Here is a 24,593-nt window from a genome sequence, read left to right on the forward strand (position 1 = left end):
CCGAGTGGGCCCAGAGATACCTCTCTGTCATACGGAGTGACAAATCCCAGTCTCGATCCGTGTCAACCCAATAGATACTTTCAGGGATACCCGTAGTATACCTTTATAGTCACCCAGTTACGCTGTGACGTTTGGTACACCCAAAGCACTCCTACGATATCCGGGAGTTACATGATCTCATGGTCTAAGGAAATGATACTTGACATTGGAAAAGCTCTAGCAAACGAACTATACGATCTTGTGCTATGCTTAGGATTGGGTCTTATCCATCACATCATTCTCCTAATGATGTGATCCCGTTATCAGTGACATCCAATGTCCATAGTCAGGAAACCATGACTATCTTTTGATCAACGAGCTAGTCAACTAGAGGCTCACTAGGGACATGTTGTGGTCTATGTATTCACACATGTATTACGATTTTCGGATAACACAATTATAGCATGAATAATAGACAATCATCATGAACAAGGAAATATAATAATCATTTTATTATTACCTCTAGGGCATATTTCCAACAGTCTCCCACTTGCACTAGAGTCAATAATCTAATTACATTATGATGAATCAAACACCCATAGAGTTCTGGTGTTGATCATGTTTTGCTCGCAGAAGAGGTTTAGTCAACGGATCTGCGACATTCAGATCCGTATGTACTTTGCAAATATCTATGTCTCCATCTTGAACATTTTCACGAATGGAGTTGAAGCGACGCTTGATGTGCCTGGTCTTCTTATGAAACCTGGGCTCCTTGGCAAGGGCAATAGCTCCAGTGTTGTCATAGAAGAGAGTGATCGGCCCCGACGCATTGGGTATGACTCCTAGGTCGGTGATGAACTGCTTCATCCAGATTGCTTCATGCGCTGCCTCCGAGGCTGCCATGTACTCCGCTTCACATGTAGATCCCGCCACGACGCTTTGCTTGCAACTGCACCTGCTTACTGCCCCACCATTTAAAATATACATGTATCCGGTTTGTGACTTAGAGTCATCCATATCTGTGTTGAAGCTAGCATCGACGTAACCCTTTACGACGAGCTCTTCGTCACCTCCATAGACGAGAAACATGTCCTTAGTCCTTTTCAGGTACTTCAGGATATTCTTGACCGCTGTCCAGTGTTCCATGCCGGGATTACTTTGGTACCTTCCTACCAAACTTACGGCAAGGTTTACATCAGGTCTGGTACACAGCATGGCATACATAATAGACCCTATGGCCGAGGCATAGGGGATGACACTCATCTTTTCTCTATCTTCTGCCGTGGTCGGGCATTGAGCCGAGCTCAATTTCACACCTTGCAACACAGGCAAGAACCCCTTCTTGGACTGATCCATATTGAACTTCTTCAATATCTTATCAAGGTATGTGCTTTGTGAAAGACCTATGAGGCGTCTCGATCTATCCCTATAGATCTTGATGCCTAATATGTAAGCAGCTTCTCCAAGGTCCTTCATTGAAAAACACTTATTCAAGTAGGCCTTAATGCTGTCCAAAAGTTCTATATCATTTCCCATCAAAAGTATGTCATCTACATATAATATGAGAAATGCTACAGAGCTCCCACTCACTTTCTTGTAAACGCAGGCTTCTCCATAAGTCTGCATAAACCCAAACGCTTTGATCATCTCATCAAAGCGAATGTTCCAACTCCGAGATGCTTGCACCAGCCCATAAATGGATCGCTGGAGCTTGCATACCTTGTTAGCATTCTCAGGATCGACAAAACCTTCCGGCTGCATCATATACAGTTCTTCCTTAAGATAGCCGTTAAGGAATGCCGTTTTGACGTCCATTTGCCATATCTCATAATCATAGTATGCGGCAATTGCTAACATGATTCGGACGGACTTCAGCTTCGCTACGGGAGAGAAAGTCTCATCGTAGTCAACCCCTTGAACTTGCCGATAACCCTTAGCGACAAGTCGAGCTTTATAGATGGTAACATTACCATCCGCGTCCGTCTTCTTCTTAAAGATCCATTTATTTTCTATCGCTCGCCGATCATCGGGCAAGTCTGTCAAAGTCCATACTTTGTTTTCATACATGGATCCTATCTCGGATTGCATGGCTTCAAGCCATTTGTTGGAATCTGGGCCCGCCATCGCTTCTTCATAGTTCGAAGGTTCACCGTTGTCTAACAACATGATTTCCAGGACAGGGTTGCCATACCACTCTGGTGTGGAACGTGTCCTTGTGGACCTACGAAGTTCAGTAGCAACTTGATCCGAAGTACCTTGATCATCATCATTAATTTCCTCTCCAGTCGGTGTAGGCACCACAGGAACATCTTCCTGAGCTGCACTACTTTCCGGTTCAAGAGGTAGTACTTCATCGAGTTCTACTTTCCTCCCACTTACTTCTTTCGAGAGAAACTCTTTCTCCAGAAAGGACCCGTTCTTGGCAACAAAGATCTTGCCTTCGGATCTAAGGTAGAAGGTATACCCAATGGTTTCCTTAGGGTATCCTATGAAGACGCATTTTTCCGACTTGGGTTCGAGCTTTTCAGGTTGAAGTTTCTTGACATAAGCATCGCATCCCCAAACTTTTAGAAACGACAGCTTAGGTTTCTTCCCAAACCATAATTCATACGGTGTCGTCTCAACGGATTTAGACGGTGCCCTATTTAAAGTGAATGTAGCTGTCTCTAAAGCGTATCCCCAAAATGATAGCGGTAAATCGGTAAGAGACATCATAGACCGCACCATATCCAATAAAGTGCGATTACGACGTTCGGACACACCGTTACGCTGAGGTGTTCCAGGCGGCGTGAGTTGTGAAACAATTCCACATTTCCTTAAGTGCTTTCCAAATTCGTGACTTAAATATTCTCCTCCACGATCTGATCGTAAGAACTTTATTTTTCGATCACGTTGATTCTCTACCTCATTCTGAAATTCCTTGAACTTTTCAAAGGTCTCAGACTTGTGTTTCATCAAGTAGACATACCCATATCTACTTAAGTCATCAGTGAGAGTGAGAACATAACGATAGCCACCGCGAGCCTCAACGCTCATTGGACCGCACACATCAGTATGTATAATTTCCAATAAGTTGGTTGCTCGCTCCATTGTTTCGGAGAACGGAGTCTTGGTCATTTTACCCATGAGGCATGGTTCGCACGTGTCAAATGATTCGAAATCAAGAGACTCCAAAAGTCCATCTGTATGGAGCTTCTTCATGCGTTTGACACCAATGTGACCAAGGCGGCAGTGCCACAGATATGTGGGACTATCATTATCAATCTTACATCTTTTGGTATTCACACTATGAATATGTGTAACATCACGTTCGAGATTCATTAAGAATAAACCATTGACCAGCGGGGCATGACCATAAAACATATCTCTCATATAAATAGAACAACCATTATTCTCGGATTTAAATGAGTAGCCATCTCGTATTAAACGAGATCCAGATACAATGTTCATGCTCAAAGCTGGCACTAAATAACAATTATTGAGGTTTAAAACTAATCCCGTAGGTAAATGTAGAGGTAGCGTGCCGACGGCGATCACATCGACCTTGGAACCATTCCCGACGCGCATCGTCACCTCGTCCTTCGCCAGTCTCCGCTTATTCCGCAGCTCCTGCTTTGAGTTACAAATATGAGCAACGCACCGGTATCAAATACCCAGGAGCTACTACGAGTACTGGTAAGGTACACATCAATTACATGTATATCACATATACCTTTAGTGTTGCCGGCCTTCTTGTCCGCTAAGTATTTGGGGCAGTTCCGCTTCCAGTGACCCTTCCCTTTGCAATAAAAGCACTCAGTCTCAGGCTTGGGTCCATTCTTTGGCTTCTTCCCGGCAACTGGCTTACCGGGCGCGGCAACTCCCTTGCCGTCCTTCTTGAAGTTCTTCTTACCCTTGCCTTTCTTGAAACTAGTGGTTTTATTGACCATCAACACTTGATGTTCCTTTTTGATTTCCACCTCCGCTGATTTCAGCATTGAAAATACTTCAGGAATAGTTTTCACCATCCCCTGCATATTGTAGTTCATCACAAAGCTCTTGTAGCTAGGTGGGAGCGACTGAAGGATTCTGTCAATGACCACCTCGTCCAGGAGGTTAATGTCCAGCTGGGACAAGCGGTTGTGCAACCCAGACATTTTGAGTATGTGCTCACTGACAGAACTATTTTCCTCCATCTTACAACTATAGAACTTGTCGGAGACTTCATATCTCTCGACCCGGGCATGAGCTTGGAAAACCATTTTCAGCTCTTCGAACATCTCATATGCTCCGTGTTGCTCAAAACGCTTTTGGAGCCCCGGTTCTAAGTTGTAAAGCATGCCGCACTGAACGAGGGAGTAATCATCAGCACGTGACTGCCAAGCGTTCATAACGTCTTGGTTCTCTGGGATGGGTGCTTCACCTAGCGGTGCTTCTAGGACATATGCTTTCTTGGCAGCTATGAGGATGATCCTCAGGTTCCGGACCCAGTCCGTATAGTTGCTGCCATCATCTTTCAGCTTGGTTTTCTCTAGGAACGCGTTGAAGTTGAGGTTGACATGAGCGTTGGCCATTTGATCTACAAGACATTTTGCAAAGGTTTTTAGACTAAGTTCATGATAATTAAGTTCATCTAATCAAATTATTTAATGAACTCCCACTCAGATTAGACATCCCTCTAGTCATCTAAGTGATACATGATCCGAGTCAACTAGGCCGTGTCCGATCATCACGTGAGACGGACTAGTCATCATCGGTGAACATCTCCATGTTGATCGTATCTTCCATACGACTCATGTTCGACCTTTCGGTCTCTTGTGTTCCGAGGCCATGTCTGTACATGCTAGGCTCGTCAAGTTAACCTAAGTGTTTTGCATGTGTAAATCTGTCTTACACCCGTTGTATGTGGACGTTGGAATCTATCACACCCGATCATCACGTGGTGCTTCGAAACAACGAACTTTCGCAACGGCGCACAGTTAGGGGGAACACTTTCTTGAAATTATTATGAGGGATCATCTTATTTACTACCGTCGTTCTAAGCAAATAAGATGCAAAAACATGATAAACATCACATGCAATCAAATAGTGACATGATATGGCCAATATCATATAGCTCCTTTGATCTCCATCTTCGGGGCGCCATGATCATCTTCGTCACCGGCATGACACCATGATCTCCATCATCGTGTCTCCATGAAGTTGCTCGCCAACTATTACTTCTACTACTATGGCTAACGGTTTAGCAATAAAGTAAAGTAATTACATGGTGTTTAATCATTGACACGCAGGTCATACAATAATTAAGACAACTCCTATGGCTCCTGCCGGTTGTCATACTCATCAACATACAAGTCGTGATTCCTATTACAAGAACATGATCTCATACATCACATATATATCATTCATCACAACCTTTTGGCCATATCACATCACAAGGCATATGCTGCAAAAACAAGTTAGACGTCCTCTAATTGTTGTTGCATGTTTTACGTGGCTGCAATAGGGTTCTAGCAAGAACATTTCTTACCTACGTAAAAGCCACAATGTGATATGCCAATTTCTATTTACCCTTCATAAGGAACCTTTTCATCGAATCCGATCCGACTAAAGTGGGAGAGACAGACACCCGCTAGCCACCTTATGCAACTAGTGCATGTCAGTCGGTGGAACCTGTCTCACGTAAGCGTACGTGTAAGGTCGGTCCGGGCCACTTCATCCCACGTTGCCGCCGAAACAAGATAAGACTAGTAGTGGCAAGAAAATTGAAAACATCTACGCCCACAACAAATTTGTGTTCTACTCGTGGATAGAAACTACGCATAGACCTAGCTCATGATGCCACTGTTGGGGAACGTTGCAGAAAATAAAAAAATTCTACGCTTCACCAAGATCAATCTATGGAGTCATCTAGCAACGAGAGAGAGGAGTGCATATACATACCCTTGTAGATCACGAGCGGAAGCGTTCAATAGAACGGGGTTGAGGGAGTCGTACTCGTCGTGATCCAAATCACCAAAGATCCTAGTGCTGAACGGACAACACCTCCGCGTTCAACACACATATGGTTGGGGAAGACGTCTCCTCCTTCTTGATCCAACAAGGGGGAAGAAGAGGTTTATGGAGATCCAGCAGCACAACGGTGTGGTGGTGGAAGTAGCGGCGATCTCGGCAGGGCTTCGCTAAGCTCAACGAGAGGGAGAGGTGGTACGAGGGGAGAGGAAGGCGCCAGGGACTAGGGTGCGGCTGCCCTCCCTCCCCCCTCTTTATATAGGGGGCCTAGGGGTGCGCCGGCCCCTAGAGATCCCATCTCCAAGGGGGGGCTAGGGGGGGACTTGCCCCCCAAGCCAAGTGGGGCGCCCCCCCACCCCTAGGGTTTCCAACCCTAGGCGCAAGGGAGGCCCAAGGGGGCACACCAGCCCACCAGGGGTTGGTTCGCTTCCCTCTTCAGCCCACGTGGCCCTCCGGGATAGGTGGCCCCACCCGGTGGACCCTGGGACCCTTTCGGTGGTCCCGGTACAATACCGATGACCCCCGAAACTTTCCGGTGGCCGAAACTGGACTTCCTATATACAATTCTTCACCTCCGGACCATTCCGGAACTCCTTGTGACGTCTGGGATCTCATCCGGGACTCTGAAAAACTTTCGGGTTACCGCATACTAATATCTCTACAACCCTAGCATCACCGAACCTTAAGTGTGTAGACCCTACGGGTTCGGGAATCATGTAGACATGACCGAGACGGCTCTCCGGCCAATAACCAACAGCGGGATCTGGATACCCATGTTGGCTCCCACATGCTCCACGATGATCTCATCGGATGAAACACGGCGTCGAGGATTCAAGTAATCCTGTATACAATTCCCTTTGTCAATCGGTACGTTCCTTGCCCGAGATTCAATCGTCGGTATCGGAATACCTCGTTCAATCTCATTACCGGCAAGTCACTTTACTCATACCGTAATGCATGATCCTGTGACTAACCACTTGGTCACATTGAGCTCATTATGATGATGCATTACCGAGTGGGCCCAGAGATACCTCTCCGTCATACGGAGTGACAAATCCCAGTCTTGGTCCGTGTCAACCCAATAGATACTTTCAAGGATACCCGTAGTATACCTTTATAGTCACCCAGTTACGCTGTGACATTTGGTACACCCAAAGCACTCCTACGGTATCCGGGAGTTACACGATCTCATGGTCTAAGGAAATGATACTTGACATTGGAAAAGCTCTAGCAAACGAACTACACGATCTTGTGCTATGCTTAGGATTGGGTCTTATCCATCACATCATTCTCCTAATGATGTGATCCCGTTATCAATGACATCCAATGTCCATAGTCAGGAAACCATGACTATCTTTTGATCAACAAGCTAGTCAACTAGAAGCTCACTAGGGACATGTTGTGGTCTATGTATTCACACATGTATTACGATTTCCGGATAACACAATTATAGCATGAATAATAGACAATCATCATGAACAAAGAAATATAATAATCATTTTATTATAGCCTCTAGGGCATATTTCCAACATCAGGACCTCGATCCTATGCCACATCGATCTAGCATGTAACACCTCATATCACTTTGCGGCCTCACGCACGGTATTCCCACGGGTGTCACCTTACCAAGCCCAGGACCGTTTGCGCCTTTTGGCTCACGTATATGGTAGTGTCGCTAGCATCCATATGACAAACAACCCGGGCTGACATGGCTAGTCGTGAACCCAAAGTGGCGCTAACTTACAGGGACATGCATACATGACCCAGCAACGAACGTGTCGGTCATCAGCGAGTGAATCCGGGCTGTAGCAGCTGGGCTAGCAGGACTCCGGTAATCCGGGCTGTAGCAGGCTAACAGGACTCCGGTAGACACCGCGTGACATTTCCCCGAAGGGACAGACACCGGAACAAAGAAGGACACATGCCAGCCAGCCTAAGTGTTCCGGAGAAGTAGCAAGCTACTAGGGCTTAGTGGAAGCACTAGGAGACATTTCCCAGTTAGAGAGGCTACCAAGGATAAACAACTAGATAGTCAGATCCCACACATACCAAGCATTTCAATAACATACACACAATATGCTCGATATGTGCAAATACAACATGGCATCACAACATGACTCTACAACTCAAGTATTTTATTCAATAGGCTCCGAGGAGCGAGATATTATAAACACGGGTCTCATGACCCAACATTCAGAGCACACAAGTCAAAACACAAGTGGAAGCTTAACATGTCTGAGTACAGACATCTAGAAATGAAAAAGGTTGAGAAGCCTGACTATCTACCAGATCCTGCCGAGGGCACCAGATCGTAGCTGAGGTAACAAGCTAAACATCGAAGTCCACATGGAACTACTAGCGAGACTGAAGTCTCTCTGCAAAAACATAAATTAAGCAACGTGAGTACAAATGTACCCAGCAAGACTTACATCAGAACTAACTACATATGCACCATTATCAACAAAGGGGTGGTGGGGTTTAACTGCAGCAAGCCAACTTTGACTCAGTGGCTAACCTGAACTACGACTGCAAGTAACTCTTTTGAGGTGGCGCACATGAGTCCACATATTCACCATATCAATACACCACTATGGATCCGCTCTCGTCTCCCTACGAGAACGCCATCCATAGCACTCACGCTTATCTTGCGTATTTTAGAGTATCCACTTTCACTTGACTATGAACTGTACAGGCAACCCAGAAGTCCTTTACCGCGGACAAGGCTATTCGAATAGATCATATTAACCCTGCAGGGGTGTACTTCTTCACACACTCTCTCACCACTTACCGTCATTTACACGACATGTACTCGGCAACCTTCAAGCAGAAGCCCAGCGAGGGTGTCGGCCACGACCTGACTAACCACACAAGTCTCTCATACATGTTTATCGCCTATTCGGGTTCCATCCGCAAGGAGATCCGGCCGGGGTGTCTCTCACGGCCCCAAACGATGTGTGCAGGGTTCCCAAGCCCACCTCGACGGGTGGATCTACGCTTGGTACACCATGCCATGGTGCCTAGTCTGTCCCAAGCCCACCTTTACCGGGTGCCACTTGGTAGACTACTAACACTACCTACAAACACCAGAAACTAGTTGCAACTCCTGGACAGAGATCGAGTTGATTAATAAGTCGAGAGAGTCAATTAAGGATCCCAATGTGTGGTAGTAGCTGTTCATGGATCACAAACACATGACTCAGTTCCTAAGGACGGTTTCAATAAGACAACCCACCATGTACTCCTACATGGCCTCTCACCGCTACCTTTACCAAATCGTGTTCACACACTTAGCTCACACACCTCCAATTCATCCTCGATGAATCAGACCTGACTCAACTCTAAGCAGTAGCAGGCAAGACAAACAAGCATGAATGAGTAGGCACATCAGGGATCAAACAACTCCTACTCATGCTAGTGGGTTTCATCTATTTACTGTGGCAATGACAGGTCATGCAGAGGAAAGGGGTTCAACTACCACAGCATGTAACAGTTGAATCGTTGTTGTCCTAATGCAATAAAAGAGAGCAGGAGCGAGAGAGTGGGATTGTATAGGAATGAACAAGGGGGTTTTGCTTACCTGGCACTTCTGAAGATAGTATAGCTCTTCATCGGTGTCATCGAACTCATCGTCAGTACAACATCTACTTGGGGGGGGGGACAAACACCGGCAATAGAGAAAGAACACAATCAATGCAATGCAACAATATGATGCATGAGTGTTAAATGGCAATATGCTGTGATTTGAGCTCATGCAACTAGCAACAGGTTAAATGGAGTTGGTTTGAACCCTAGGTTCAAATTCAAACTCCATATGTGAAGGTTTAAATGCCATTTATATGATTTGGCCTAAACAGTAGATATAAGTTGTTCTAACATGCAGGAAACCAGTACAGATGGATAGATTGGATTTTTCTGATCATTTTTCATATATAACTTATTTGATTTGGAGCTACGGTTGAATTTCTATGAATTTTGGAAGTTTAAGCTATTTTCTGGAATTTCCTAGATTATTTTTATTCCAGAAAATGATTAATTGCATCAGCATTGCGTCAGGGTGACGTCAGCAGAGTCAACAGGGCTGGTCCGGGTCAAACCTGACCTGTGGGACCCATTGGTCAGTGTCACAATGCTGGCTTGGGTCACTGACGGGTGGGGTCGGTCAAGGGCCACGTCAGCGAGGTCAACGCTGACGCGTGGGGCCACTGTGATTAGTTAAAACTGAACAGGAACTAACAGTGGTTAATTAAGCGTGTGGGACCCATCTGTAAGTGAGAGAGGACGGGTTTATTAGCATGTGATTAGCCCTAACTAGGTGGCCACGTCGGCAGTCGCCAGAGTTCGGCCGACGGCGACCAAGAGCGCGGCGGATGTTCACCAGAGTGGCTCGGGTTTCACCTACAGGAGACCGTTTGGGCCGCGGGAGGTACCGTTGGAAAGCTGGCACTCGGCCGCATCCAACGGAGGTGGAGGGAGGCCCTAGGGTTGCCGGAGTTGGGCTCGGCAATGAGGTCAAGCGGCGGCCGGAGTTTGGGTGGGTGCGGGGTTGGCGCTGCGGCTCACAAACGAGTTGGCTGTCGCGCTAGCGTTGCTCTACGGAGTGTTGCGAGTGGAACGGACGCACGTGCGGGACCATTTGGTCACCGGGGCTTCACCGGCGACGAGCCCGTGCGGCGGCGGCTACGGCGAGCAAAGGGGCGACGTCTACGGAGAGTAGAGGAAGCGAGGAAGAGGGGGTCGATGAAGGGGCTCATGGTGGACACGCAGAGCACATCAGCAGGCTCGGGGAGGTGTCGGAGACGGCGAATCGACCGGCGAAGTCCAGCGAGTAGATGCGGTGATGACGAGCTCGAAGACGATGGCGTGGTGATCCTTGGCTTGCGTGGCTCGGTGAAGAGGAAGAGGAAGTCGCGGCGGACCTTCCAGACACGGGGGAGGGGCGGGGAGGTGGCTGTGGTCGCGGTGAACGGTGTCGGTGGCTCCGTTCGGTGGTGAGAGAGAGGGGTCTAGGGGAGAGGATGAGGGCGAGGGTGAGCGAGAGAGTGAGGGGAAAGTGAGAGGGGGGCCTCGGGCGTCTCTAGACACGGATTAGGACGGAGGAGCGGCCTCCAGCGCGAAGCAGGAGGTGGCCGGTGTCGACGCGTGTGCGTCCAGCACGCAACTGCTTCGGGGCAAGGAGGAGGAAGACGACAGAGGAGGCTGGTGGTGGGTTGGGCCGCAGGTGGGCCAGCACAGGAGCTGGGCCGGTTGGTGGCGCCAGGTAAGTCCCCCCCCCCTCTCTCTCTCTTCTAATTGTTTTTGTTTTTCTATTATTCTATAGTCTTTAGGGCTTTATTAAAAATACTTAGACACTTCCAAAAATTGTGCAACTACTCATGATCACTGTTGGGAATATATCCTACAGTAAACATTTTAGTTTATGACTATTTGGACATTTAAAATATTTAATAGCATTTAAATGTCCAAATGCAAATAACATATGATTTAACCAGTGACCCAAGTTGTCCTAGAAAAGTGTGCACCATTTTTTCCAGAGGTTCTATACCAAGGCAAAGATGATGAACATTTTTGAAGGGCACTTCAGGTTCATTGAAAAAGTATTTTAGTAACCCTAGTTGGATTGAGTGGTGCTGGGGGTTCTGTCATCCCCATTTCAACTTTCTGTGAGAAGTAAACATGCTGCAACACCAGATGCTAGTACTAGGCATGGTCAGAACTAGGGATGTGACAAATCACCCCCACTAAACAAGAATCTCGTCCCGAGATTCAACACGTGAGGTAAGAAGACAAGGGGACACTAAGTATCACAAACTTCATGATCCAACTGTCTTCTCGAGGTTGTTGATTTGTTGACTCAAATTGATCTTGACGTCTTTGCTTTCAAGATCTTCATCCAACATGAGGAAAAAAAAGCAAAACATGTCTACATGGATGGATCAACTTAATGATCACAAGATCAACTCACAGAATGAGACGTAGAAACATCTCTCGAGTTGAGACACAAGGCATACATCTAGAGGGGGGGAGTGAAACAGATGACAGAGGTTCACTAGGTGGGTAACAATTTCACACTTAAGAAGGTGGTGAATGGTTGTCAACGTAGCGAGAAGTTGAGTTGCCATGATTCTATAACGGGGCACCTTAGAGGAGGTGACTCATAGAATTATCCCTTAAGTGGCAAAAAGAATCACTTTTGATATATAGATCATTGAGACTCTTCTTATCAGGCTAAGGCAATTCACAGATGATTGTTTGACGGAGATCGAAGAAATTGCATACTCAGATCGGAAAGGAAGCTATGGTTATAGAACAACTCGGCAAACGGAAGGCACATTCCAATTGATACCGAGAATATAACACAGTGACTGAGCGTGCTCTCAAGAACTTGAGCATTTCCATATTCATCAAGGTTTTACCAATATCCGTGTCAAGGATCCTGGCAACACAACTTACTACCCTGATGAATGGTGATGGAGGGTGCAGATGCAAAGGAAGATAACACCTACTCAGATTTCACCTTAGCGAGACCAAGGGGACAAAATCTGGATGATCGACCGAGAGACATTTAGCACTCTGCTTCTAATGTTCTCCTTGATGTACTAGCGTATCTCATTCATAGATATGGTTTGATATCTAGATCATCAAGTGAAAGGTCGGCCTTTGGAAACACCAAAAATCCACAAGGAAAAACTAGGGAGTAAATCCTATGAAATCCTTATGGGGAGGTGGCCAACTTCCTCAATCAAGACACTGCAATAATAGACCTCCCGGCTGGACGTGTTGGCCACGACATCCATCTTACCGGTTATAGAGAGACCATTATTATAGTTCTTGGGAAATGTTCCAACCATCATATCTGCCTGAGATGCAGATCTAGTTGGGGTCAGGACATTCCAGACTCATCAAGTCTAGAAAAAAATGAAGTTTGCAACACAAACCGATGAGATAATGTTGTGAGATTCTCGAGAAATGGACTGCGGTAGCAAGCTCCAAAACATGAGTTGGTTCTGCTACAAGCATGTGAACACGCTGTCTCAGACAAGCATGACCACGTAGTAGTCTTATAATAAAACACTACCGAGTCCAGGTGGGGAATCCATCATTGAGGATATCAAAGTCCTTACATAAGGTATACTCTTAAGAAGGAACTTCTTCTCCTTGAACAATTCAATCAGTGGCTTGGTGTGCTAGGGACACATATAGAACGAAGGTAGCGAGCCTATCAAACCATAGCATACTTCGCACATGCATGACTGACTTGAGATGGTTCCATAGGAGGCAACATTGACCTTCCCGAATTCACGGCAGCAACTTGCATCAAATGCACATGAATTATAGGAGGTCACTTCTTTCATCCGAACATATGCTTCATGTACGGGACATGAAAGATAATGCTTACAAAAGTTTCCATCACTAGCTTGATGTTCAACATGAATCATGGAGGAGACAAAATGCTGCTGATGGGCTCAATAGCAACTCATCGGAATTTCCATATCACTGGATTTCCACCATTATGTGAACAATGTGATAGTATTGGTCAGACCAAAAGATGTAATGGTGTATGCTTGAGGGATCAACCACGAGTAAAACAACACTATGAATATCGTTGGTTCTGATTCAATTTGATGATAGCCCATACTCAAATCAAAGATTGAATAACATGATAGATCCAATCACTGATCACGAGGACCAATTGATGAGGATATCACCTTTCTTCAACACGCATACAAGATATCCCATAAAATGAACTAATCAAACAAGCTTTTATCTTCCAACTCTCCAAGTTGTTGTTTAGCTTAACCAACTAGCTCAGGGGTATCCAACACGGATTCTTGGAGAAAGGATGGTTTACAAGAATACCAACTTGATCATGAGCTCAACATAGCAGTCAAGTGACAACCCGGTGATACTTCCGAGAGGATATTCAGAAAATCACAAACCACCGACATGTTAATAAGCTCGAGAACGATCTTGCTTTTCAGGACAAGACGATATGATCACAAGAGAGAGGGATTAACTCAATCCTAACTCATTGATCGGAAAGTGCACCTGAAATAAGGACTAGGTAGCACGATTAACCTTAGGGTGATGATTCAATAATCAACACGCTAAGAAAAAGGTTATTGTCCATTTAACTACCAGGCAACAAAGTTGCTAGGAGTATAGGTTTCACACATCACGATTCACTTGTCGGCATTCCGGTTGCGACAACACGGAACCGAGGAATGAATAATGGTGGCGAGAAGTATCACTACGTCAAGAATTCATAAGAGAAGGTGCAATTCTCATGACATTCCTGACATAAAGTGGGTAATACTTCAGGGTAGAACAGAACAAAAGCTGGATTGACAATTTGATCTGTGAAGTACAACTACTTTGACCCAATCCTAGATATGGATGAGGTTCTGGAGTTTGTTTCTCCTATTCATTCTAAAATAGAACGGCTTGTCGAACCACAAGAATAGTACGCATCAAAGAACGTGAATGCATGACATAAACTTGACTATCAACTGATAGACAAGGGTCAGAATACAACTACAGAGGGACAACTCAAAGGAACATATATCTTTCTGAGTTGTGGATGCATAGGTTAGTATGTCGAACAAATTCAACATATTTCTTCCGGATAACCCATGCTGAAGAGGAAGGACTGGCAGATTCACAACTATGAATGGAGGACTCATCAAGAGCACTCTGGTTATGATTTTTTGGTCCAAGAACTTCTGCCATAAGTGGTTCATAGTATTTGGAAGAAGGAAATACCACGGGCCTCGAGGACTAATGCAAAGGTTACTAATATCCTAGAGGGACTAGCAACACTAACAACATGAAGTAGATAGAGTGAATCTCGGGTTCAAGAGCCCAAGAATAGAATACCTACCAACTAAATGGCATCACGGGATGCTTTCAAGAATGATGGCCAGAATGATCACACTGGGAACACAAAACATGGCTGGATTACTAGGTGATCCTCTAAGACACCTAGGGTCATAATAGTAGCTCCAACATATATGTCGAGGCAGTAGAGTACCTCAACTCACCGATTAGCGTGGTTAATCTGGCCCAAAGAAACATCAGGAAGGAAAAGGGGGATTTGCAAATGCATCAGACTATTTAGGAACCTGGGATGACTCGGACAGCATAACGGCTATAAATGCTCAAAAGATTTGAGACATCCTGCAAAAATGGTGGCATAACCACTCAACATCATAATATCAAGGTTTCGAGACCAACTATGGACAAACGGAAGTAGTAGGGACTGAACTGAGGCTCGAATCTAACAATCTTATAAGTCTACAGATTAGTAACACGTGATCTTGATAGAGAGAAGAGAAAACCTAGTTCCTTAACCCCGTAGGAAAGATAGGATGACTCAGATCAGAAGGGCATAAGGTAAATGAGTAAAAAGAGCCTTATGTTCCATCCCACAATCAATTCCCTTATATAAATAAAGAATTTCTAGACTCGACTTCGACCAGTTTGGCTTGGTAATCCTACAGGCAGTCAAGCTCTGATACCAAAGCTGTCAGGACCCCGATCCTATGCCACATCGATCTAGCATGTAACACCTCATATCACTTTGCGGCCTCACGCACGGTATTCCCACGGGTTTCACCTTACCAGGCCCGGGACCGTTTGCGCCTTTTGGCTCACATATATAATCGTGTCGCTAGTATCCATATGACAAAGAACCCGGGCTAACATGGTTAGTCATGAACCCAAAGTGGCACTAACTTACAGGGATAGGCATACATGACCCAACAACGAACGTGTTGGTCATCAGCGAGTGAATCCGGGCTGCAGCAGCTGGGCTAGCAGGGACTTCGGTAATCCGGGCTGTAGCAGGCTAACAGGACTCCGGTAGACACCGCGTGACATTTCCCCGAAGGGACAGACACCGGAACGAAGAAGGAGACATGCCGGCCAGCCTAAGTGTTCTGGAGCAGTAGCAAGCTACCAGGGCTCAATGGAAGCACTAGGAGACATTTTCCGGTAAGAGAGGCTACCAAGGATAAACAACTAGATAGTCAGATCCCACACATACCAAGCATTTCAATAACATACACACAATATGCTCGATATGTGCAAATACAACATGGCATCACAACATGACTCTACAACTCAAGTATTTTATTCAATAGGCTCCGAGGAGCGAGATATTACAAACATGGGTCTCATGACCCAACATTCAGAGCACACAAGTCAAAACACAAGCGGAAGCTTAACATGTCTGAGTACAGACATCTAGAAATGAAAAATGCTGAGAAGCCTGACTATCTACCAGATCATGCCGAGGGCACAAGATCGTAGCTGAGGTAACAAGCTAAACGTCGAAGTCCACATGGAACTACTAGCGAGACTGAAGTCTCTCTACAAAAACATAAATTAAGCAACGTGAGTACAAATGTACCCAGCAAGACTTACATCAGAACTAACTACATATGCACCATTATCAACAAAGGGGTGGTGGGGTTTAACTGCAGCAAGCCAGCTTTGACTCAGTGGCTAACCTGAACTACGACTGCAAGTAACTCTTTTGAGGTGGCGCACACGAGTCCACATATTCACCATATCAATACACCACTATGGATCCGCTCTCGTCTCGCTACGAGAACGCCATCCATAGCACTCACGCTTATCTTGCGTATTTTCGAGTATCCACTTTCACTTGTCTATGAACTGTACAGGCAACCCAGAAGTCCTTTACCGCGGACAAGGCTATTCGAATAGATCATATTAACCCTGCAGGGGTGTACTTCTTCACACACGCTCTCGCCACTTACCGCCGTTTACACGGCATGTACTCGGCAACCTTCAAGCGGAAGCCCAGCGAGGGTGTCAGCCATGACCTGACTAACCACACAAGTCTCTCGTCCAGGTTTATCGCCTATTCGGGTTCCATCCGCAAGGAGATCCGGCCGGGGTGTCGCTCACGGCCCCAAACGATGTGTGCAGGGTTCCCAAGCCCACCTCAACGGGTGTATCAACGCTTGGTACACCGTGCCATGGTGCCTAGTCTGTCCCAAGCTCACGTTTACCGGGTGCCACTTGGTAGACTACTAACACTACCTACAAACACCAGAAACTAGTTGCAACTCCTGGACAGAGATCGAGTTGATTAATAAGTCGAGAGAGTCAATTAAGGATCCCAATGTGTGGTAGTAGCTGTTCATGGATCACAAACACAGGACTCAGTTCCTAAGGACGGTTTCAATGAGACAACCCACCATGTACTCCTACATGGCCTCTCACCGCTACCTTTACCAAATCGTGTTCACACACTTAGCTCACACACCTCCAATTCATCCCCGATGAATCAGATCTTACTCGACTCTAAGCAGTAGCAGGCATGACAAACAAGCATGAATGAGTAGGCACATCAGGGATCAAACAGCTCCTACTCATGCTAGTGGGTTTCATCTATTTACTGTGGCAATGACAGGTCATGCAGAGGAAAGGGGTTCAACTACCGCAGCATGTAACAGTTGAATCGTTGTTGTCCTAATGCAATAAAAGAGAGCAGGAGCGAGAGAGTGGGATTGTATCGGAGTGAACAAGGGGTTTTTGCTTACCTGGCACTTCTGAAGATAGTATAGCTCTTCATCGGTGTCATCGAACTCACCGTCGGTACAACGTCTACTGGGGGGGACAAACACCGGCAATAGAGAAAGAACACAATCAATGCAATGCAACAATATGATGCATGAGTGTGACATGGCAATATGTTGTGATTTGAGCTAATGCAACTAGCAACAGGTTAAATGGAGTTGGTTTGAACCCTAGGTTCAAATTTAAACTCCATATGTGAAGGTTTAAATGTCATTTATATGATTTGGCCTAAACAGCAGATATAAGTTGTTCTAACATGCATGAAACCGGTACAGATGGATAGATTGGATTTTTCTGATCATTTTTCATATATAACTTATTTGATTTGGAGCTACGGTTGAATTTCTATGAATTTTGGAAGTTTAAGCTATTTTCTGGAATTTCCTAGATTATTTTTATTCCAGAAAATGATTAATTGCGTCAGCATTGCGTCAGGGTGACGTCAGCAGAGTCAACAGGGCTGGTCCAGGTCAAACCTGACATGTGGGACCCATTGGTCAGTGTCACAATGCTGGCTTGGGTCACTGACGGGTGGGGTCGGTCAAGGGCCACGTCAGTGGGGTCAACGCTGACGCGTGGGGCCACTGTGATTAGTTAAAACTGAACAAGAACTAACATTGGTTAATTAAGGGTGTGGGACCCATCTGTAAGTGAGAGAGGACTGGTTTATTAGCATGTGATTATCCCTAACTACGTGGCCACATCGGCAGTCGCCGGAGTTCAGCCGGCGGCGACCAAGAGCGCGGCGGATGTTCACCGGAGTGGCTCTGGTTTCACCTACAGGAGACCGTTTGGGCCGCGGGAGGTACCGTTGGAAAGCTGGCACTCGGCCGCATCCAACAAAGGTGGAGGGAGGCCCTAGGGTTGCCGGAGTTGGGCTCGGCAATGAGGTCAAGCGGCGGCCGGAGCTTGGGTGGGTGCGGGGTTGGCGCTGCGGCTCGCAAACGAGCTGGTTGTCGCGCTAGCGTTGCTCTACGGAGCGTTGCGAGTGGAACGGACGCACGTGCGGGACCATTTGGTCATCGGGGCTTCACCGGCGACGAGCCCGTGCGGCGGCGGCTACGGCGAGCAAAGGGGCGACGTCTATGGAGAGTAGAGGAAGCGAGGAAGAGGGGGTCGATGAAGGGGCTCATGGTGGACACGCAGAGCAGATCAGCGGGCTCGGGGAGGTGTCGGAGACGGCGAATAGACCGGCGAAGTCCAGCGAGTAGATGCGGTGATGACAAGCTCGAAGACGATGGCGTGGTGATCCTCGGCTTGCGTGGCTCGGCGAAGAGGAAGAGGAAGTCGCGGCGGACCTTCCAGACACGGGGGAGGGGCGAGGAGGTGGATGTGGCCGCGGTGAACGGTGCTGGCGGCTCCGTTCGGTGGTGAGAGAGAGGGGTCCAGGGGAGAGGATGAGGGCGAGGGAGAGCGAGAGAGAGTGAGGGGAAAGTGAGAGGGGGGCCTCGGGCATCTCCAGACGCGGATTAGGACGGAGGAGCGGCCTCTAGCGCGAAGCAGGAGGTGGCCGGCATCAACGCGCGTGCGTCCAGCACGCAACTGCTTCGGGGCGAGGGGGAGGAAGACGACAGAGGAGGCTGGTGGTGGGCTGGGCCGCAGGTGGGCCAGCACAGGAGCTGGGCCGGTTGGTGGCGTCAGGTAAGTCCTCTCTCTCTCTTCTAATTGTTTTTGTTTTTCTATTATTCTGTAGTCTTTAGGGCTTTATTAAAAATACTTAGACAGTTCCAAAAATCGTGCAACTACTCATGATCACTGTTGGGAATATATCCTACAGTAAACATTTTAGTTTATGACTATTTGGACATTTAAAATATTTAATAGCATTTAAATGTTCAAATGCAAATAACATATGATTTAATCCAGTGACCCAAGTTGTTCTAAAAAAGTGTGCACCATTTTTGTCAGAGGTTTTAGACCAAGGCAAAGATGATGAACATTTTTGAAGGGCACTTCAGGTTCATTGAAAAAGTATTTTAGTAACCCTAGTTGGATTAAGTGGTGCTGGGGGTTCTGTCATCTCCATTTCAACTTTCTGTGAAAAGTAAACATGATGCAACACCATATGCTAGCACTAGGTATGGCAGAACTAGGGATGTGACACCAGCTCATATTCTGGCTAGTCTTGGTTCACGGGATATGGTCGAGAGCCAACATGTCTAGCTAATTGGCCTACCTTCGGATGTAATGGGTGTTGTGGCTGCCAGTGCCAATGTTGGAGCAGGCACTAGCTAATGGAATGCATGGTGTTTCAGATAAAGAAAAGCAATAACTAGTCTATGAAGGCTTTTTACTGCAATAATCCTACACCTAGGAAAGTTGATACCTGCGTAACAAACTCTGTGCACGCCACCTAGGCACAATGCTAGTATCACCCAATGGTGCAACGGCACTGCAGCCCTGCCGAGGATAGCCAGAGCACAGCGAGGGGGGGCACGAGAGACGTGGCAGTCTATGCGAACAGGGCCGAAGCTAAGGACGTGCTGCCAGCAGATTGGGTTTCGTCTCGATGCTTGAACAGCCTGTGGTATGCAAATAAGCTACTATTCCAGACAGGGTAAATAAAGAACACAAAAGAAATTGGACAAGCCTTCCAGCCTTGTTCACATATGACATTACACACAAACGTCATTAAGTCGAGTGTTTAACTTGGTAACAGGTTCAAATACTCGAAAGCTCCACTGAGTTCAATCTACTGATAAATGAAAACAGGTGATATAATAGGCAGGGACATCTTCACTCTTCATCTGAATCAGAGGCAATTTCTTCATCTGACTGTAAGATAGCAGTAATGAAAGAACAGTGTCAAAAACACAAAAATTTGAATACAAGATGAGTTCACGGCCATGTCGCATACAGATACAGGCAGTGCCTCCAAAAGACAACAGAGCTAGAGAACTGCAGACGGCTGACATTCAAAAAGGTGGCTGGTGGCGAAATATATAGTGACAATATAGATAGTACAATGGACCGTGATTGCACAGTAGTTCAATTTTCAAAATCACATCAGCAACACTACTTTTCTCAGCAGTCAACGAGTATATGGAGTCATCTAAACAAAAACATGCAAAGGCACAACTAATCTTGTACATGGCACAACTAAAAGAGCAAAGGAAAACAGATAGCAGACCAGTTTCAAACACCAATAATGGACACCAAACAGATTTAGTGACCTCAGAACAATCAAGTTTCAGGGTGGATACAAACCCAAGCAAACTACTGAGCAGTTCAGAGGCAAGTGCCGTATTCTTCTCACAAGCAGGTCGCCACAAAACAGGCTCGGAACTTAAAAAACAGTTTGGTAACACTACCAACATCCAGGAGCTTTCAGGATTCTTCCTCTAAACATCTAAAAATTCACGTGGGAATGGGACAAAAAACTTGACAGACACACAACTACTAACACATTGAAGGAGATTGGGACTCGAACCTGGAGATTTATTTGATATTCCCATCGATAACTAAGATGTTTGCGGCGCAGATGTTCAGCATTTTCAATGAACTTCAGAACATGATAAACACAAAAGAAATAATTAGTCCAGTGGTTCAAAATCAAGTTGCCACAAAATGGTTATTTACCACACAATTATGAAATTACCTCAAAATGGTCTCTTATCCTTTCCTCCTCTTTTTTTAGCATTTCTTCATACTGAGCTTCCTGCAACCGAGGATAAGACACATAGTTAACATTGGCGCAGCACATTGAAGATATTAAAACGCTAGCCAGTACATAAATCACCATACACTGTGACGGGAGTCGACCCACTGCTTCTCATTACAGGGACCAAAACCAAGTGGGAAACCGATGTTCATGTGGCCGCCTTTGAATGAAGCAGCACGCGGGTGCTTCATACCATCACTTTCATTGTTTATACAGCCATTGCAGGTAGCTCCACGATCTAAAGACAGGTATGGAATTTGTCATTTAAGTGTCAGATGACTAGTCTGGCTCAGATACAACGAGAATAGCTGAATAAGTGCCAAAAATGCATGATTGCAGCACCTACAAATGGCTGTGCGTGAACCAGTTGGATTGTGATATTACAGACATAAAGCTATGTATGGTATAAGATGGCACAATGGGCAGGCAAACAGGTCAACAGTAAGGGCTCCACAATAAACCAGAAACACATTTGCAATTTTATACATATATAAGCTAACTTCAAACACTGTACCAAAATGTTTAATTTGAGATACGAGTGTAAATTATCCTTGCCGTCAGCGTTAACACCACAGAAAATGCAGAGAAAACATCCTAGTGTATCGTTCTGATCTATATCTAACAGATAAATTCAACCAGTATTGCAAAAATGCATAATTTGAGATAAGAGTGTAAACTACCCTGGCCGTCAGTGTCGACCCTGGAGAAAGTGTTGATATAATATCCTGTGATATCATTCGAATCACATGCGACTTCAACGAAGAATAGACTGGTGCTGCCCGCATCATCGGCAGCTCCTTTGGTCTTCACAGTGATATTGAGATGATAGTACCATTCGACACCTTTGCAGATTGATTGCCAATGAACAATTTCTTCGAGTTCATCCACACGATCCTAGAATAAGCATTGATTGGATCAGTAATGTTGCATGCACAAAGCAGTAACAATAAAATACAACACAAGCCTGGTAGTGGGACAGAGTGAAGGCGAGCAGAGAATGAACCTCAGCGTCATTCCGCTTGTCCAGTAAAGCTTCAACCAGTCTCCGAACTTTGTCACGTTCCCTCTTCACTACTTGAGCCCTTGTGTAGACCTTCGGGGTGCCATCTGGAAAGTAAAGACGTTCACGTACAGCACGTTCCTTCTCTGAAAGCATCTTATCAGACCTAATTTCAGATCAGAGCCTATGATTAATAGATGTTCGTTCGTTGTTCAGAGAAGGTAAACGATTTTCTTTTGAGAGAGATCAGAACATTACATGACATTGCTATTGGGATTAGCATAGGAATCAACAGCACTTGCAACTTCTTCAAGGCTCTGCAACGGCTTATCACCCAGAGTAGGATATGTGTAAAAAACTCCTGAACTATCCATTCTGACATAAACTGGTGTAGGCAAACCGCGATCTCTCCAGGCCAAAACATGGTCTGTGTCATAAATCTCTGAACCCCTGCAGTGGGTAGGTTCGGTCAATGAGTAGAAGAACGATGACACGCTATGCTAGAAGATATAAACACATGGGATTTCAACCAGATGGAGAAACAGAAAACGAAAGAGCAAAAGCTTTTTTTTCATACTCATCGGACTCCGAAGCGTCAGACAGATCGGAAGATGACTTTTGCTCACCAGGCAAATCCCTGAAACTGAGAAACAAGCTAGATGAGTGCATAAGAACTATTTGTGTATATCTCAGGAGATTGAACATGGTGACACGGCCAAGTTGAACGGCGATTTGCAATCCAGGGAGGCGTAAAGCCAACTGAAATGCACTTCTATATCTACGTTTAGATTGTACTCGTATAAGTAAGAACAGGCCACCAAACGAGAGGTAGGGCATACACAAGTGCAGATAATCTGCCTCCGACCTGATCCACCGGCTGACACCTGAAGCGAAACAAGCAAGCCTGATGAGTGGTATAACAATTTTTAAAACCTTGGGAGACGAATAACCAAAGATATTTCATGGCGTGATGTGGACTGAAACCCACGTATTTTCTTTCATGGCGACTAACTTGACCGGCGGGGAGGAAGATGATTCGCCGACCGGCGTGGAGGAAGAAGGCGAGGTGGCCATAGGACTGACCGGCGGGGAGGAAGACGATTCGCCGAGCGGCGTGCAGGAAGAAGACGAGGTGGTCATGGGACTGACCGGCGGGGAGGAATACGGTGATTTAGGGTTGCTTTCTCGTGGTGGTGGGTGGGTGGGGAGGCAACGCCCGCTCGGCGAAACTAATACAAACCTGCCCGAATGAGCCGGCCCGGCCTGGCCTGGGTTAAACGAGGGATGCATAGAGAAGGAAAGAAATCGTTTTTTAGACAAACCGGCTTAATTAGCTGGGTTGTTAACCGGCGCTACTATACCTTCACCGCGTCAACAACCAAATCAATGCCGGTAATAACGGTTCAAAAATCAATGCCGGTAATAAACGTTGCATGCTGAATTCTCCGTATTTACAGCCGCGAATTAACATGACAGCGATCAATGCAAACGCCGTCTCCCTCTCTATAAATAGCGACAACTAGTAATGACACCACGGCACAGTAACATCACAGCGTCCGTCCATTCCCATCGCCGCACGTGGCTAGTCGATCAACAGACACCAGACCACCATGGCCAGGGCCAGCGGCTGGCTCTTCTCCCTCTTCATGTGCCTCGTCCTTGCAGTCGCCTCGTCCGTCACTGTTGTCTATCCACAGCCGTGGCCTGTCCCAGCTCCAAAACAGAAAGCCGACTGCTACAAATCTGTGACGGAGACGCCGCGAAAGTGCGCGGCGCAGGTCCTCCAGGCTCTCCTCTACGGCGACGTGCACATCACCAAGGACTGCTGCGAGGCGCTCCGCAGAGTCGGCGAAGAAACCTGCAGCATCTGCCACATGTGCAGATCCATCGGCTAGCTACTTCTCAAGATTCGGTTCAGCTTCACCGCAAGATAACTCTGGGTGTGCGTGTATACATTGGGCGTGTGCACATGCACCTATTAGTCTTTCCATCTTGAGCTCACGGAAAAACAAAAATCTTTTATGATTCCTATATATACTAGCAAAATGGCCCGTGCGTTGCAACGGAAGAAAAAAGATGAACAAAAAAAACAAAAGAAAAGAAAATGATAGTGTGACAATATGACTTAGTTTATACATAAGGTATATTATATATTCATTCATTAAAACTAAAACATAATTGTTTCTACCAATTCTTGTTAAACACAAGCACGATTACAAAAATATTTTCTTTCACAATGCATACAATGTGTATACCACTGTGTGCTTCCCATTATTTGCAATCATGAATTATATTAAGATTATATGCATAAAAGCACTTAACTAAAAGCTTGAACTCTAAAGCTTGTCACTACCT

At 46.0% G+C, this 24,593-nt stretch overlaps 1 protein-coding gene across 1 annotated transcript; it reads right to left on the minus strand.

The window, feature by feature from the left end:
• Positions 1-20,154: 20,154 nt before the first annotated feature.
• Positions 20,155-23,466, minus strand: LOC123116341 (uncharacterized). The gene is made up of 10 exons (XM_044537304.1): positions 23,227-23,466; positions 23,078-23,122; positions 22,816-22,881; positions 22,497-22,688; positions 22,242-22,404; positions 21,919-22,132; positions 21,322-21,476; positions 21,176-21,235; positions 21,008-21,079; positions 20,155-20,352 (listed from the first exon to the last, which is right to left on the minus strand). The coding sequence occupies exons 1-10, from the start codon at positions 23,376-23,378 to the stop codon at positions 20,314-20,316; spliced, it is 1,158 nt and encodes a 385-aa protein (XP_044393239.1). The 5' UTR covers positions 23,379-23,466; the 3' UTR covers positions 20,155-20,313.
• Positions 23,467-24,593: the final 1,127 nt, after the last annotated feature.

The sequence above is a fragment of the Triticum aestivum genome, chromosome 5B (genome assembly GCF_018294505.1).
Source record: "Triticum aestivum cultivar Chinese Spring chromosome 5B, IWGSC CS RefSeq v2.1, whole genome shotgun sequence".
NCBI lineage: Eukaryota > Viridiplantae > Streptophyta > Magnoliopsida > Poales > Poaceae > Triticum > Triticum aestivum.

What these genes read in the sequence shown, in the direction of transcription:
- LOC123116341 (XM_044537304.1), bottom strand. Translation starts at nt 23,378, where the DNA reads ATGACCACCTCGTCTTCTTCCTGCACGCCGCTCGGCGAATCGTCTTCC. An exon ending in GGATAAGAGACCATTTTGAG is followed by an intron (nt 21,080 to 21,175) that starts GTAATTTCATAA and finishes CATGTTCTGAAG; the next exon opens with TTCATTGAAAATGCTGAACA. An exon ending in AATATCAAATAAATCTCCAG is followed by an intron (nt 20,353 to 21,007) that starts GTTCGAGTCCCA and finishes GCTATCTTACAG; the next exon opens with TCAGATGAAGAAATTGCCTC.